Below are 16568 nucleotides of genomic sequence, written 5' to 3'. Positions count from 1 at the left end.
ACGCTCTACATATATCAACTGGGCATGATCCTGACGTCCTAGAACCTGAATTTCGTAGAACCAGAACAAACCTATAAGATCTGCCGAAAACATCGCCGCTGTCTGTAAGAGTGTGCAGGAGAATCCGAGGCAGTCGATTTCGCGTCGCTCACAAGATATCGGCCTTTCGTAGACCACAACTTGGCGTCGTGGCGTTGCGTCGCGTCGTGGCTTGGGCCTGCACTTGTACCAAATTTAACTGACCCAGGAACTGACGATAAACGACCATAGATAACGACGTATGTTCGCTGAATGGGATCTGGAGCAGTTGGCAACTAACCCCATTTTTCATCGAAAAATCATCTTCAGTGATGAGGCCCTTTTCTGGGTGAATGAAAACGTGAACAAACAAAATTACTTAATTTTTAACGGAAACAATCCACATGAGATCCAATAGCGTCCAATATATCCCGAAAAAGTAACTGTTTGGTGTGGATTCGGGGCTGGTGGCGTCGTCGGTCCATATTTCTCTAGAAACGACGTTGGCCAGGCCATCACTGTCAACGGCGAGCAAGTTAGGTCGATGATTACCAACTTCTTTTGGCCTGAAATGGATGATGTGGACACCAAAGTATGCGGTTTAAATAGGACGGCGCTACGTGCCACACAGCTCATGCACATTGGATATTCTGCACGAGCGATTTGAGGGTACTAGCATCTCACGTGGAGGTGAACTGGCCACCGAGATCGGGCGATTTGAACCGTTTACACTTTTTCTTGTGGGGTTTTCTCAAGTCATAGGTGTATGAGAATAAGTTACACAACACAACAAAAAATATTTTTTGAATGTTTCCTACACTAAATTAGTCAATTTCTACTAATTTTGGGGTGATAAAAACGAAAATAACAATGAAAAATTTTTATTAGCTCTGGTTTTTGAGATACACAGTACTTAATCTTAAAGAGTAGTTATACTATACGTGAAAAGTGAAAGTACATAAAACAATATTGTTATGTTTCTTTTAGAATATTTTAAGTACAAAATTAATAAAAAAAAACATTATTCTTAGTGTTTTGACAAATAAAAGAAGTTTGTACCACCAAATTTCAATTAAGTCCATCCGATTCATTGTAAGATCGCTGTCGTTTAGCTTGTCTTTTATAAAACACTTCTGGGAGCATCCCTACACACAGACCAGCAGTAGTCTGCAAGCATTGCTTCATTCCAACGGCCCTGATATCTCTGTTCCATTAAGGCAATGTCTTGATGGAATCTTTCTCCATGTTCGTCACTCACAGTTCCACAGTTTTGTGGGAAGAAATTAAGATGAGAGTGAAGAAAATGAATTTTTAAGGACATGTTGCATCCAAGTTGGTGGTAAGCTTGAAGAAGCTCTTTAACCAATGCTGTGAAGTTATCATCTCTTTTGTTACCTAAAAACCCATGTACAACCCCCTTAAAGGCTTCCCAGGCTCTTTTTTCATTTCCTGTTAAAATCATGTCAAAAGCAGGAACATTTACGATTTCACGGATTTGAGGCCCAATAAAGATGCCTTCCTTGACTTAAGCATCACTCAACCTAGTAAACTTTGCTCTCAAGTACTTAAAAGCTTGTCCTTCCTGGTCCATGGCCTTCACAAAGTTTTTCATTAGTCCCAACTTAATATGTAATGGGGGAAGGAGAACATCCTTAGGATCTACAAGAGGCTCGTAAACTATATTTTTCTCATTAGGGTTTAGGTCTCGGGTAGGCCAGTTCATTTTTTTATAGTGAGATTTTCTATCCCGACTGTCCCACAGACACAAAAAACAACAGTACTTGGTGAACCCTAATTGCATTCCTAGGAGTATAGCAATGACTTTCAGATCACCACAGATGTGCCACTTGTGTTGTTCATATTTGATTGATTGGAGAAGTGTTTTCATATTTATATACGTTTCCTTCATGTGAACTGCATGACCTATATGAATAGAGGGTAGCTGATTTCCATTATGCAGAAGTACAGCTTTTAAGCTTAGTTTTGAAGAGTCTATAAACAGTCTCCATTCAGATGGAGTGTGATCCAAATTCAAGCAGTCCATCAAACCATTAACATCAGAACAAACTACGAGGTTTTCTTTTTTCTCAAAAAAAGGAAGCAAATCTTTTTGACGCTGTCTGTACTGAGATATTTTCACATCATGTTTTAGAAGATTCCACTGTTGTATTCTTGACCATAACAGCTCAGCCTTTTCCTTAGACAAGCGAAGATCTCTTATAAGGTCACTCAACTCTGCTTGACTAATTCTGTGCGGATCACTAGACCTATCGCTTACCTCAAAATCAGGGTCATAGGATGTAGAAGGATGGGTTGCTCCTTCTAAACAGTCTTCATCACCTTCCTCTAAAATTTCATAGTTTTGGGGTGGAGAAGGGACTGGCAAATTGTCTGAGTGTGGTACAGGCCGAAGAGCAGATGGGAGATTAGGGTATTTAACCGTTCCTCTTTTCTTCATAGATAAACCTTGCTTAATGGGAGGAGTTAAGCAGAAATAACAGTCGTCTGTATGATTGGTAGGCTCACGCCAAACCATAGGTACTGCAAAAGCCATTGCCCGGTTTTTATTTTTCAGCCACTCTTGCAATATGACGGAACAAGAATTACAACATATATGAGGAGCCCATGATTTATCTTGGTCCCCAACTTTCACACCAAAATAATGTTCATAGGCTGTCTTAACGATAGGTGTCATTTTACGTTTCTGAGCCTTAAATGTCATTTCACCACATATATAGCAAAAGCTATCGACAGAATTCACACACTTTCGAGGCATTTCAGATCAGCACTTAAATTAATTTAAAAATCAACTTCACACGATAATTTCAATAGCAACCTCGTGCGTACAATTGACAAACTCACATAGTTTATGTTTACTACTTAAGAACAGCTGATGAGAGGGGTGTTATGTAAACAAACATGTGTACCAACTGTTGGTGATGAAATATTTCATTTGTTGAAAACTCAATATACATATATATATATAATATAATGATACTATATCTTGAAAACAAGAGCTAATATATAATGTTTATGGTCACTTTCGGTTTTAACACGTGGAAATACATGAAAATCATCTAATTTCAACCCCGAAACAAAAACTTTGTTGTGTTGTGTTACAAACCACGGTGGTCTTCTAAACCAACACAACTCATGCCATCGGTCAAATTCAGCCTGATTTATGCGCCAGTGTCATAGAAAATTGGATGTTTCGGATGCGCTCCAACCAGAGAAGCCGTGACGGATATTTGAACTATAAACTTTATATAAGAAAAAAATGGCAAACCGCAGACATGTGGTATTGTGTCGTAACCACTCCGATATATTACTACTCAAGGCATCTTGAAAGTACGGGTATGTAGCTTTACTTATATGCCTTCTCTCAATTTACTAAAAGGATTGTTCGAATGAAAGTATTCTCTGTTATACATATTTCATAGTATTTCTTTTTGATAAAAAAGACATCACTTGTCGCCAAGGAGGCGCTAGGAACTTTTTTCAATAGATAGTATTTAAATTCTCAAAGTTGCATTAACCCCTTAAACGCATTTATTATGGAAGAATTTTGTACAATGTACTCTTTGAAATTAATAGGTACATAAGTGATGAATCTATTTCAAAAATTTTTGGTAGTGTATCAAGTAAACAACTATTCTTGTAATGAAAGCTGTTATCTAACGTCGCTCACCTTCTCGAATCTGCAATAGGGAATGTTCCTCGTTGGGATCTCTTATGTCCATCGTTATCCCAAAGTTAGGTCCTGAAGCTCCCGGTGTGAGTTAATAAACAGGAGATGTTTGTCTGAATATTCCAAGTTTTGCTGATTCAGCGTTAAGATAATGTGCGTAGGCAAAAATAGTAAACAAAAGATAATATGATAACGAGATTACAGATAAGAGACAGAATTGGTGAAAGCCAATTCAGGTATAAATATTCCTGAATATGAAATTGGTGTTCATGAGATATTCTGTTGAGGACTTTGAATGAACATCCTTCAAACGCTATTCCACGAACATCTATAGAAGATATCAAGGTAGAAATATTCCTGAATATGAAATTGGTGTTCATGAGATATTCTGTTGAGGACTTTGTATGAACATCCTTCAAACGCTATCCCACGAACATCTATAGAAGATATCAAAAAAATGTAAACAAGAAATTGAAATTATTCAACGCTGGGGTCTCAATCTGCCTACTTCTTAGATTGAACAGTTAAATATATATAAATATATATATACAGTGCTAGTCAAAAGTCCCCTCCCCCCCTCGTATCTTTGGAACGGGTATACTTATAATAATGAAATTTGGAGGGTGGAAATAAACGGAAGTAGGCTTCTTAACTGGTCATAACAGGTGACGCAATAGTCATAAATAACGTCACAAGGCCACTGTGACCAAAAATTTTAAATGGGACCCTATGGCAAGTGACAGCTCGTTTGAAAGGTATTGAAAATACCTATTCAGTCATACCAATTTTGTTTGGGTTTCGGCTGATTTTGATTGATAAATTGAAGAGTTACCCGAGGAACAAACCAACCAGAGAAAAGCTTTTCTCCTCTAGGTCCATGGAGCCACTGACAAAGTAAGCCGAATTCTGAAGAAGCATAACGTAAAGAAAGTATTCACAGCCAGCAACCAAATCTCCACTATGTTGAAAACACCCAAAGACATGATACGCAATGAAGCACAGGACATACACGAAATACCATGTTCAAACTGCCCCAGAACTTACGTCGGCCAGACCAATAGAAGAATTTCTAACTGAGCCTATGAACATGAACTATCTGTTCGCAAATCAGATCCAGCATCATTTCTCTTCAAACACCACCAGGAAACAGGCCACACAATAAGCCTCGAAAACACCAAGACCATTGCTACGGAAAAAAATCTTCAGGCCAGGATAATTCGGGAAGCAATCGAAATTGAAAAACGCCCCAACTGCCTTAACAAGCGAGATGATTCGCAGAGACTATCACAAACATGGAGGACATTACTGTCACGCAAGATAACTGAAAAGAACTCAGGTACCCGGTCAGGCAAACCAGATACCTGCTACAACAACATAAATATGGACCCCGAACAACAGAGTGACCAGTCCAAACTTAGACTGGAACACAGCAAACATAGAATTAGTAACGAGACTTGGTGACAAGGGAGATTACGACCTCGTCCTCGAGTCATGTAAGTACAAATCTAAGTGATTCTTGAAACGTCGAAACGATGAAAATTACAAATATATACATATATATTTATATTAGAAAACTCGACCTGTACAAAATTTTTAGGGGTCCACTTGGATCAAAAACTCACATGGAACGATCATGTTGGACATACATCCTCAAAACTGAGCTCATATTGCTTCATTATTAGAAACTTGCGTAACACAGTGTCAATGGAAGTACTGAAACTATTATATTTTGGCCTTATTCAGTCATGCCTGTCATATGGTCTGATTTTCTGGGGAAAAGCCCATAATAGTGGTCAATTATTTATCACTCAAAAAAAAATATAAGGTGCATGCTGAATTTATCTAGCAAAACATCTTGTAAAAACCACTTTGTTGAGCTGGGTATTATGTCATTACCAAGCTTGTACATTTACTCAATAATTGTTCACATCATAAATAAACATAACTCTCTCAAAACAAGAAAGGATGTTCACAATTATAATACGCGGCAGAAGGACAGCATCAATTTATGTTTCTCTAGATTATCAATCGGACAGGAGAATCCCAATTATATAGGAATCAAATGCTACAATAAAATATGTGAAATTAAGAAATTTAGAGAACTCAGCACAAGTTTATTTAAAAATTATCTGAAAAAGTTTTAAGTACAGAAATGCTATTATTCAGTTCAAGAGTTTTTGAATAAAAATTTTGACTCGGACCACATGAAACAGTGGTCTTTTGATTCAAATTTTTAATAAATAATTCTAATCAGTATTGATAAACTTATATTTCATTTATTAATTTTTAAAGTGTGTACATGTACCTATTTACTTATATTAATTTATTTTATATTATGACCAAAAAGTGAAATTGTAATATTATTATAACCTACTTATTAGTGACGATTCCCATAATGTATGGTACTTGTATTGTTGGCGTGTCTTTCAACGTGAGTTGAAAGACACGCCAGATGAAGCCATTGTACGGCGAAACACGTGTTGCGTTTTTGTAAAACAATTTAGTGAAAATCTCACAATAAAAGTGTTTTTGGAATACGTTAATTATGGATTTTCATCAAGTATCGGCCGATTCCATAATATAGATAATCAGTTCTTGAATTCCCTTGACACTCTCCACGATAAGATAAAATTCACGGTCGAAATTGAAGAAAACAATAGTATATTAACTTCCTGGGTCCCACTATTACAAAAATCAATAGTAAATTACAGTTCGACGTCCATAGGAAAACACTTTTACGGACTTTGCAATCCCTATAGATTCTTTCAGTCTATTATGACATAAATTATCGGCATTCAGACATAAAGCATTCATGATTCCATCATCAGAGAAGGCTTTTAAAGAAGAAATGAAGATCATGAAGCAGATATCATCTATATTCTTGTCAACTTAATTGAGAAACTGATCTCCAATAAAAACCAAAAATTGATCAAGAACGGAGAACGTAAAGAAGGTAAAAAATATACCAGTATAAGCTATTCGGGAAAACTCTCCGAAAACATATAAAACTATGTTTCGAAACTCAACATAGTTACATCATTTACTAATAAGAATAGTTTAGGGAACATGTTATTCAATGTAAAACCCATAAGTGGAAAAAATCGGGCATATAGACTAGAATGTGGTGACTGTCCAGCAGTTTATACCGGCCAGACTGGTACAAATTTCAACATAAGTTACCGGGAGCATGTATTATCAGATATAATACATCTACATATACGGACATCTACAAGAAAAACCACACAATAAATAAAGAAAGCATGAAAATTATCCATACCTGCAATAAAGGGAAACATATGAATTTGTTGGATGCAGTTGAAATAAATAAATTACTCAAAAACCCCAATTTCAAAACCCTCATTAATCAATTAGAACTTTGCAGATCTCCCCTTTTGAATTTGTTAATTTTGACAACTAATTCGAGATTTATTGGTAGCTGGAAAAAATCCAGAAGTAGGTTTTTGAAGATCAATAATTGATAATATTAATATATTATAGAAGAAAAACAGATATTGTTTTAGTATTGGTATTGTTAATTCAGGTAACATTCGTTGTTTCTGGTACCAAGTAGGTACCTACCTGATTGTAGGTATCTACTTGACTGTATCAGTGTATATTTTGGACCTTGTTTTGAAAAATGTATCCGTTTACTGGAGAATGGTTTAACAAACCGATACCGGTTTTTTATTGAATTATCTGAAATAAGAACAATTCGTTCAGACCAGTCTCAAATTACCTACAGTGTAGGTTAATGGACTGTTACCTATCAGAAAACAACTAAAAATTCGACAGATGTCAGTGCAAGATTCTTCGTTGAAGTTATTCCTGCATATGCTGTTGGCGATACAACTGCCGCCCTCGATTTCCAATTATTGGGATATACACTTTTGCAGATAGGTTTCGGGCTTTCTTTATTATTCTTAAACATCATGATACAGACACGATCTACCAAATCTTTCAACGTTATCGCTAATGGATTGATAATAACATTACGAACTCGAGTTTCAGTTGATACGTCAAGAAAAGTACTTCGACCAGGTCACCGAAGATGACTGCCGCAATTGCAGTTGAAACTTTTGGAGATTTTAACCAAAGAAGACCACGGCAAAACCCAAAAACTAACCAAAACATTACGAACTCGCCTAAACTACCTACTGACTAAGCCCACAGAACACATAATTATGTAAGATATGATTATGAGTTTTGTGACTAGGTCACCATAGCGGAATTCCGCTACCGTGGCGGAATTTACTCGACGGTAGCGGTATTGAAGAAAATATGGAAGAAGAAGAGGCAGTGCACAGCACTCGAAGCTGACAGCTGACAATTGAATAATTGAATGCACAGTCAATACATTATAGTCTTAATAACTAAGCCATTACATGATGAAAGGGAAGAAGAATAATTTTTGATATTTTCATAACTATCATAAAATATATAATCTCCAATATCTTGGAACTAAAAGTCTCGACTGTCTCGAGTATTATGAATTATGTGGAACAAATTTCAGTGGAAATGGAAGATAGTTCATCTGATTGTAGCTCGAGCGAAAGAGCTTCCGCAGTTGAAATTAACGGGAACGGGGCATGTTAAAAAAAAAATTCAAAAGTTTCGAAAACAAACTTTTTCTCAACATCGGTTGTCTGATTCCAACTTGAAAGGATAGAGTAGACCTGTCGCGAATGATCGTTCAAGAGCTCAGTATGACTATACGTACGTGAACAAATTGATATTTCTTTTTACTTTTCAAAATCATTATTACAAGCTAAGAAATATTTGGTCGAAACGACAACTTTCAAAACTTAACTGCTGTAAATTTAGAAAATAAGTACCATCTACTGAGTTGCGCGGTTGAAAATTAGCATGATCCTGATTCCTAACATTAGTGACAGTTCAGTTTTGTGGTATCTAAACGGTACACAAACTGTAAGTTCTGTGGTATTCAATTTCGGATAGGGCGCATGCGCGAACTTATTTCGTCAGATATACAAGCGTAGCGGAGTATAAAGCAGTGTAGCGGAATTTTGGTTCATGTGTAGCGACTTTATAGTTCATCCAGTTGGCAACACTGATTCGTAATAATTTTCTATTTTCAGGTTAAGTTTTATGTTTATTATTTCGAGCTTATCGTAGACTCTGGTTATGTTTGTACATTACAGATTGTTGGGAGACAATAACTAAATCCTAAAACTTATCTGCATAATATATCACGTTCGAAACACTAATTGAGTGTGTATAAATTCACCATTATTTATCCAACTACTACACAAGTCCTAGCCAATGTTTAGTGCATCCAGAAAAAATATATTCAATATCAAAAATGTTCGGACTAAATCTGATGCAACTTTGAACCAAATAATAAGAGTCGATCATGCTGGAGAATTGGGCGCCGACCGGATTTATGCGGGCCAAATGGCCGTGCTTGGAACTACTTCGAAGGCTCCCTTAATAAAACACATGTGGGACCAAGAGAAACACCACAGAGCTACTTTCGAGGATCTTATACGAAAACATAGAGTGAGGCCCACTGTTATGACACCTATTTGGAATGTAGCTGGATTTATGTTGGGTATGCTTTTGAATACCAGTTGCTATGGGATAAAACCTCATTGGAAATATTTTTAATATATGTTCCAACTAAACCTAGATTTGTTATCAGAGTTTATCTCTATAATTGTTAACATTTTGCTAATTTTAACCTGCATTTAAAATTAATACTCACATCAAAAATTAAATTAATTAATTTCGTCCATCATTGGGTTAATTGTCACTCTAAAAAAACGACAATCTTCAATAGTTTACACTTATGCAAGGATGAGCGAGATCACCATCTAATGAATCATGAATCAGAGAACGCCCATCGTTTTAGAGCAGGAATGTATTCCCCATTCACTGCAGTGATTTCAGGTGACTTGGAGGAGGTGAATGTTAGACTGCTCCAGAGCTGCAAAAATTTCACATATCAATAAAAACCACATTCATTTAGTTTAGTAAGTTGTTCAGACTGTTCCAGTATCCTTCATTATAATGAAAGAACCATGTTTCTAAATGACTATTGAACTGTTTGAAAAATATCCAGACATATTTCTGGTCTTATGAGTTTTCTGGTTTTTCAACCCCTCAAGTAACTGTGATGAAATCATGTATATTGTTAATATCAAAGGATAAATCAAGTTATCCAGCATACCTATAACACACCTCTTCAGTGAACCTTCTTGTCTGTTCTCATGCTTGGAGTGCATGGTGAGGCACTATCCGATAAAGCAAATCCTTTCTGCTGATTTGGAAATTATCTTTTTCCTTAAGTTCAATTCCGATTCTGTCAACAAATGATTCATTTATGTTTTTTAACATTGGGGTGGACACATTTTTTGTTTGAGGTTATTTCAGGATGTGGGTTTTGCATTATCTCTACAAATATATATGTCAATTAGAAATTCATTGATATAAAACTTAAATTATCACTGAAACATTTTGTTACTGAATGTTTTCTAATATTAATTTCCATAAGTCACTGTTTCTTAAAATTCTGCTCATTAATCAATGTCACCTCAACAAATTTTTGGACTGTTTTTCTATCGAGCCATCTGACTTGTCCATTTCTTCCAAGTCTCCATCCAGAGAACACTACATCTGTATCCTAAATGCATTATTATGTTTTCCTTCCATTGTCTAATATGATTCTACTATTATTCAAAATCTATGAAAGAACAAATAAAATTAGAATGAATAGCTAAAATACCAATTATATTCACCAATAAAACGTGAAATAAAAATACAATGACACAAATGAAATAATCAAGATACGCAAAGAAAATGATTACAGAGTCATCACCCGAAGACGATTATGAATTCCAACAATCAAAACGTTGTGGTTTCAAATTTCGTTTTTATTATTTGTTTTTTTTTTTTTTATTTTTCAGTTACCTTTTTTACTCTGGTCATTTTCATTTTGTATTCATGATTATTTTATTTGTTTTATTGTATTTTCATTTCACATTTTATTGGTTAACATAATCAATATTTAGCTATTCATTCTAATTTTATTTGTTCTTTCATAGATTTCAAATCATAGAATCATATTAGACAATGGAAGTCTGAACTAATTAAATTCAACATGAAACATTGTCAACCACTTTCATACAAATCTTCTCAGTACTAGTTTTGTACAGCATTTTGTTGGAAATTTGTCATATGTTTCTGGTTCTAGTTTCGATTATTCATAAATTACTTGCCTCCTATGATACAATACCTCACATTCGAATAAGATATGACGAGTTGTCTCTGTCACTTCGTTACATTGGTTGCATATATAAGATCTTTGTTATGCAGCCCTATTGTCCTCTTCTTAGGCCTGTAAACGGACAGTGCTTAGTTTTCTCAGGTAATTTTTTTATAAAGTTTTGTTCCTTGTATGTTTTCTGATCTGGTTTTGATCCAATGATTTTGGAACCCTCACTGATAGTTCAGGGACCATAAATGGAGTCTATTGTCCGCATGTGGCACCCAATATAGTTTTAATTATTGTGTAAATATTTACGTTTCAACTCTGAGTATTTACAGTCAGTGATGTGAAAAATAGACCGTGTTAGGAACCACACGTTAAAAGGTAAGACCTCGTTAGTCCTTAGCTCGCACAAGTTTTCAACTTCTGAGAGTTGTCGTTCGTATGGAGGCGACATCTGATTAACGAAAAAACAGATTTTAAACAGACAGATAAACAGAAGTCACTCAGGCTAAAGCACATAATTCAAACCATCTATGGCATCTTGCCCCATGAACATTATAGTACGTTGTTTCAAAATTTGACAGCCAGAAGATTGCCCGAAAATTAAGTACATGGTCCTGAACAAAATAATTTATGAAGTATATTGACAAAGAAGCCTGTTAGTTCCACTGAAATTGTTTATTTTAAGTGAATTTTGAAATGAGGATACATCATGTTAGTAAGTATAAATAAACTGTTTATGATATGTCCTTTAATGTGGAGGACGAAATACAGAATTGGTTCAATTATAGCAAAGGAGAACTTTCACAGTATCAGAAAGTCAATTTTCAACTCTTTTGGATCTGGAGATTCTTTTGAGGCAAAAATAATAAATTTTTAAATTATGTTTTGGGTGTTTCTATCTTATTTGTAGAGAAATTTGAAATCTGTTCATAGTTTGCACCATTAAACCTAACCTAAACCTATTTTCAATAGGTTATCAAAATATTTATATGATTTTATACAGGTTATCATGCAACTTGGACCACTCATAAACTTCTTGGAAATTCAAAATATTCTTTGTAGTAATTTTTTCATTGAATATTTTGCCTTAATTTGGAAAATTCCATTCACGCTGAAATTCTTGAAACTTCCAAAAATTTCATAATCAGATTTTTTGATTACAGCTCTGATAATTCCTAGAATGGAAGCAATACTTATATCTCATTATGAACCATGCATTGTAGTGTATTGTCATTGATATTACCCTCTAATATTTCCAGTGAGTGTTTCTGCGTCTTAAAACTTTAAGAAGCTCAAAAAACTTTGATGTCCCACATTTCTTCATGTAAACCCTATACTTGGGAAAATGTAAAGTATTTTTCCAAAATAACCATGACTAATTTAGTTTTCACTAATTTTCTAAATGTTACTCTGGAATAAATGGTCATGTTCAAATTTATTTTCTATTTTATGGCCTGATAATCAACTTTATGAGTCACCCTTTAATGTTTTATTTCTACAGTTTTTTATATTAGTAATCTTTCAATTGATGACAGTTTAAAAAATATATAAATTTTTCCTAAAAATGTATTATTGCTGCACTACAAATCTTATCAACTTATTCAACTTCAATCGTCCCTAAAATAAGGGAATGAATAGGTTTTACATGAAAATTTGTTATGTATGTATTTTTTGTACAAGAACCTGAGTGGACTATTTTATATTTCCAATTCTTTTTAGGAGCTGGCACAGCCCTTCTTGGGGACAAAGCTGCTATGGCATGTACAGTGGCGGTTGAAACTGTGATAGTTGACCATTATAATGACCAATTAAGAACTTTATTAGAAAATCCTGACTGTAATAAAGAACTAATGGAGGTAATCACAAAATTTCGAGATGAGGAACAGGAACACCATGATACAGGCATTGACCAAGGCACTAAACAGACCCCATTTTATGAGGCCCTCACAACTGTTATTAAAACAGGTTGCAAAGTTGCTATTGAAATTTCCAAAGTTATTTAAATTGTTGTGAAATGAAAACTCGCTAATTGTAAAGCTTTAATTCTGTTAGAAAAAATTTTGTTAAATATATTAGTAAATAAAATATATTGAAAGTTGACGTTGTTCTAGTGTTCTAATACCAATTTCTCTGTTGATACAAGTTTATCCATTCTATTCTATTGTGAAGTTTAGTTTTTTATTTGGATTTTTTTTGTCACACAGTCAACATTTTATTCTCTCGATGGAGGATATTTTAGATTTTTTGAAAAAAATTATGCATCTTTTCATTTGTTGTATATTTCCTTAAGCAGCGGACCGATAAATCATTTTCAAGTTGCTGTTCCATAGGCGTACATAATTGAGTTCATTAAAAAGTGAAAATGTTGTTTTTTATTTTGAACATTCAATGTCGTATGAAATGATACAACAAATCTAAAACGGTTCTGTAGTTTTTTTTTTCATTCAATTCGGTTTATTGTCCCATGAAACAATGAACGCTTATAATTAGGGACTATAACTAACTACAAAGTATAATGAAATAACATACTTTACAATGAACACATATTATATCTAGGAAAAAAAATACCAATTAAATGCAGTCAAATTATGAAATTGGTTACAGAAAGTATATGTTGAAAACTTGTAATAGAAATAAAATGCAAACTATGAAATTCCACTAATTACATTTTTTTTCAATTGATATTTGAATTTTGTAATGGAATAATACTTCTTTATTTTTTCTGGAATTGAATTATATATAATGATCCCATCATGATATATCGACTTTTTTCCAAAATTTGTTTGTATCTTAATTTGTGACAAAAATTTGGTTTGTCTTGTGGCATGATTGTGAATATGTCCAAATGGAATAAAATTCAAGTTTGATTTCTTTGTATATGGTAAATAACAAAAATATGGAACACTTGTATTTATAATTGATATAATTGTTTTAATTAAACACTCAAAATTGTTTTTACTTTGAATTTTCTATTGAAATTTTCAATACTTCCTATCATTACTTACACAGCTTACTTGATTAAGTCAGGCTGAGATATTTTCAATTTTTGCTGGAGAAGATGAAACGTCATGATTCGATCTGATCTAAGAGTGCTTTAAATAGGTACTGAAGAATATGAATTAATAAAAAAGATTTAGTATTGTTATTTAAAAATCTGATCAAAGCATATAACCTACTCCCTGAAAATCTAAAAACAATGTCAGTGTTCAGGTTTCGGTAACACCTACAGAAAAAACTTTTTGAAGAGCAATGTTTGATTATATAAGTTCATGTAATCACCATAAATTTTAGTTAATATGTCTTTCTTAAATCCCTTCTCTATTTTCAATGATAATTATATAACTACTTATCTTTGTGACTTTTCAAATCTTTATTCTGTAATCTTAGTGTTTTTTTTTATTTTGTATCCCAGGTTCCCAAAGAAGACCAGTCTTGACTGATCGGGCTCCTTTTAACCATACTATTACTTTGTTGTTAGATTTCATACACATATGGTTAATAAAGGTTACTATTATTATTATTATACTCAGTGTGTGAATTAAAACGTCTACTTCAGTTTTCTCTCCAGTAAAAAGAATGAGCATATATGCTTTTTCTGTTAATGAAAAGATTATTTTGAGAAAGAAATACCAACCCTCGACAAAATAATGGAAGCCTTGAAAAAAGACCAAAATATATCTCCAATGATAGGCAGAAAGACATTTTGGGAAACTTTAGGATAATTAAATTGCATCTGGGAAAATGAAACAGAGGAGACATCACCTAAGGCAGATGAAAGTGTTTTGATAGAGAATAGAAAAATTTGTTATCTGGACGAAACGAAATTTTTAGAAGCCTGGTCTATCACATTGAAGTCGCCTTCTGAAAAGGGAAAGCGATAGATTGTAAATGTTGATGGTTTTGTCGAGGGTGGTTTGTTGATGTTGGAGTCGAAACATTCTGATCATTACCATGAAGACATGAAAGGAGACGTTTTTGAAGAATATTTTGAGCAAATGTTAAACCTCATTCTACCTAACTCTGATTCTGATCGATGATGTAAGTTATCATTCCAGAAAAGTTGAATGAATAGTAACTAATGCGTGGAGAAAAGTGGATATCATCAAGTGGCTTCAACAAAAAAACATACCAATTAATGAAAATATTTTTTTAAACATTTTTTGTCTATAGTGTGTTCAAATAAAGATAATTTCATGGAATATATAGTCGAAAAGATGGCACAGAAGTGAAATGTTTGTTATTTTATTATATTATGCTAATCTGCCCCCTTATCATTGCAAACTCAATACCATTGATATCGTTTGGGCTCAAGTGAAGGGTTTCATTGTAAAAAAACACGACTTTCAAAATGAAAGACGTCAAAATAATCTTCACGGAGTCCTTAAAAAATGTCGACTCCCACAAATGGCGAAAATGTATTCAACATGTTTGAAACGTAGAGGACAACATATGGAAATTGGACCGTTTAGTTGAAGAAATTGTAGACCTTCAATCATGATATTCGACGATGCATTACTTATCTGATAGATAACACACCATAATTTTTGCTCACACCTAATATCTCCTTAAATAAGCACACCAAATTATTATCTTGTAAATATTTCAAATTAAAATGTTATAAGTAATAATACCAATTGTGTTTGAATAAATGAAAATCGTTATTGAGTATTTTTTATTAAATACCCAAACGCACGTCACTAGAGGTGTAAAACGACTCGAACGCTTATAAAACATTGTTTTCAGTCCGTTTGCTATACAAAAATAGGGTGGACCCGGTATAGTGATATAAAATTTCACTTGAGCACACTGTCAGCGTTTTGCATTCATAATAAGCGTTTATTACTTTTTATCATTAGGAATATATATATATATATATATATATATATATATATATATATATATATATATATATATATATATATATATATATATATAAGAGGTTAAAAAATTGACAACCGTCATTTCTTATTGAATATTGTTTGTATGCAACGCGAGGGCCTCTTGCAAAGAAAGAAAAACCAAAACTGAAATTATATTCTTTGTGTGACGTAAGTTAGTCGTTAAGTGAGCAATAACAACACCGGTTGCACAAGAATAACTATGTATAAATTTTCATGTTTTTTTGAAGTACTGTATTAGGCATAATAAATAAGAAAATGTTATCAGTTTTACCATTGACACCAGGTAGCGCCACCTACTATAACAATTTTTACGTAATTACCTATGTGTTTGAATAAATAAAAATATTATTTTGGTACTCCTCTGCAGAGTTGGTATAAGGATTATCCGTTGGTCACTTCAAGTGCGACGTTGCTAATGAATCACCTTCAATTGAAAATTGTTATAGTATAGTATACAAACTGAACACTGAGTAGAAAGCTTTTCAATCTGTTGATCACAGAATGAATATGACCTATGGCACACATATGAAAAACATATCTTCAAAATTTGTATCTAGGGGTATTTGTTGACCGACATTATGTTTTTTTTTTCATTTACATTAATGCTTTTTCGTAATTATAGAATTCGTCAGCATGAATTATTGAAAAAAAAACATAATGTCGGTCCACAAATACCCCTAGATACCAATTTTGAATGAATTCACATAATAATATCAAACCTTAATTGTAT

The 16568-nt window shown here is 33.6% G+C and overlaps 3 protein-coding genes across 5 annotated transcripts in view; 2 read left to right on the top strand and 1 right to left on the bottom strand.

The window, feature by feature from the left end:
- LOC111511319 (organic cation transporter protein) overlaps nt 1-3857 on the bottom strand; it is a 98592-nt gene extending 94735 nt beyond the window's left edge. Inside the window, exon 1 of the mRNA XM_074182797.1 lies at nt 3707-3857. Within this exon, the coding sequence (XP_074038898.1) occupies nt 3707-3758 (52 nt within the window). The 5' untranslated portion in view covers nt 3759-3857. The remainder of the gene's footprint in view (nt 1-3706) is intronic.
- The window catches only part of LOC111515562 (organic cation transporter protein-like), a 244514-nt gene that overhangs the window by 163400 nt on the left and 64546 nt on the right, over nt 1-16568 (top strand). The gene's annotated exons all lie outside the window — the stretch shown is intronic.
- On the top strand, nt 8747-13024 carry Coq7 (ubiquinone biosynthesis protein COQ7, mitochondrial). The gene is made up of 2 exons (XM_074182097.1): nt 8747-9275; nt 12657-13024. The coding sequence occupies exons 1-2, from the start codon at nt 8987-8989 to the stop codon at nt 12938-12940; spliced, it is 573 nt and encodes a 190-aa protein (XP_074038198.1). The 5' UTR covers nt 8747-8986; the 3' UTR covers nt 12941-13024.

This window comes from Leptinotarsa decemlineata, unplaced genomic scaffold (assembly GCF_025532065.1).
Source record: "Leptinotarsa decemlineata unplaced genomic scaffold, Ldec_3_MD MMD2_tig00026328_RagTag_RagTag, whole genome shotgun sequence".
NCBI classification, from domain to species: Eukaryota; Metazoa; Arthropoda; class Insecta; order Coleoptera; family Chrysomelidae; genus Leptinotarsa; species Leptinotarsa decemlineata.
Note: the sequence above shows the minus strand (reverse complement) of the source record. Positions and strands in the feature narration are given on the sequence as shown.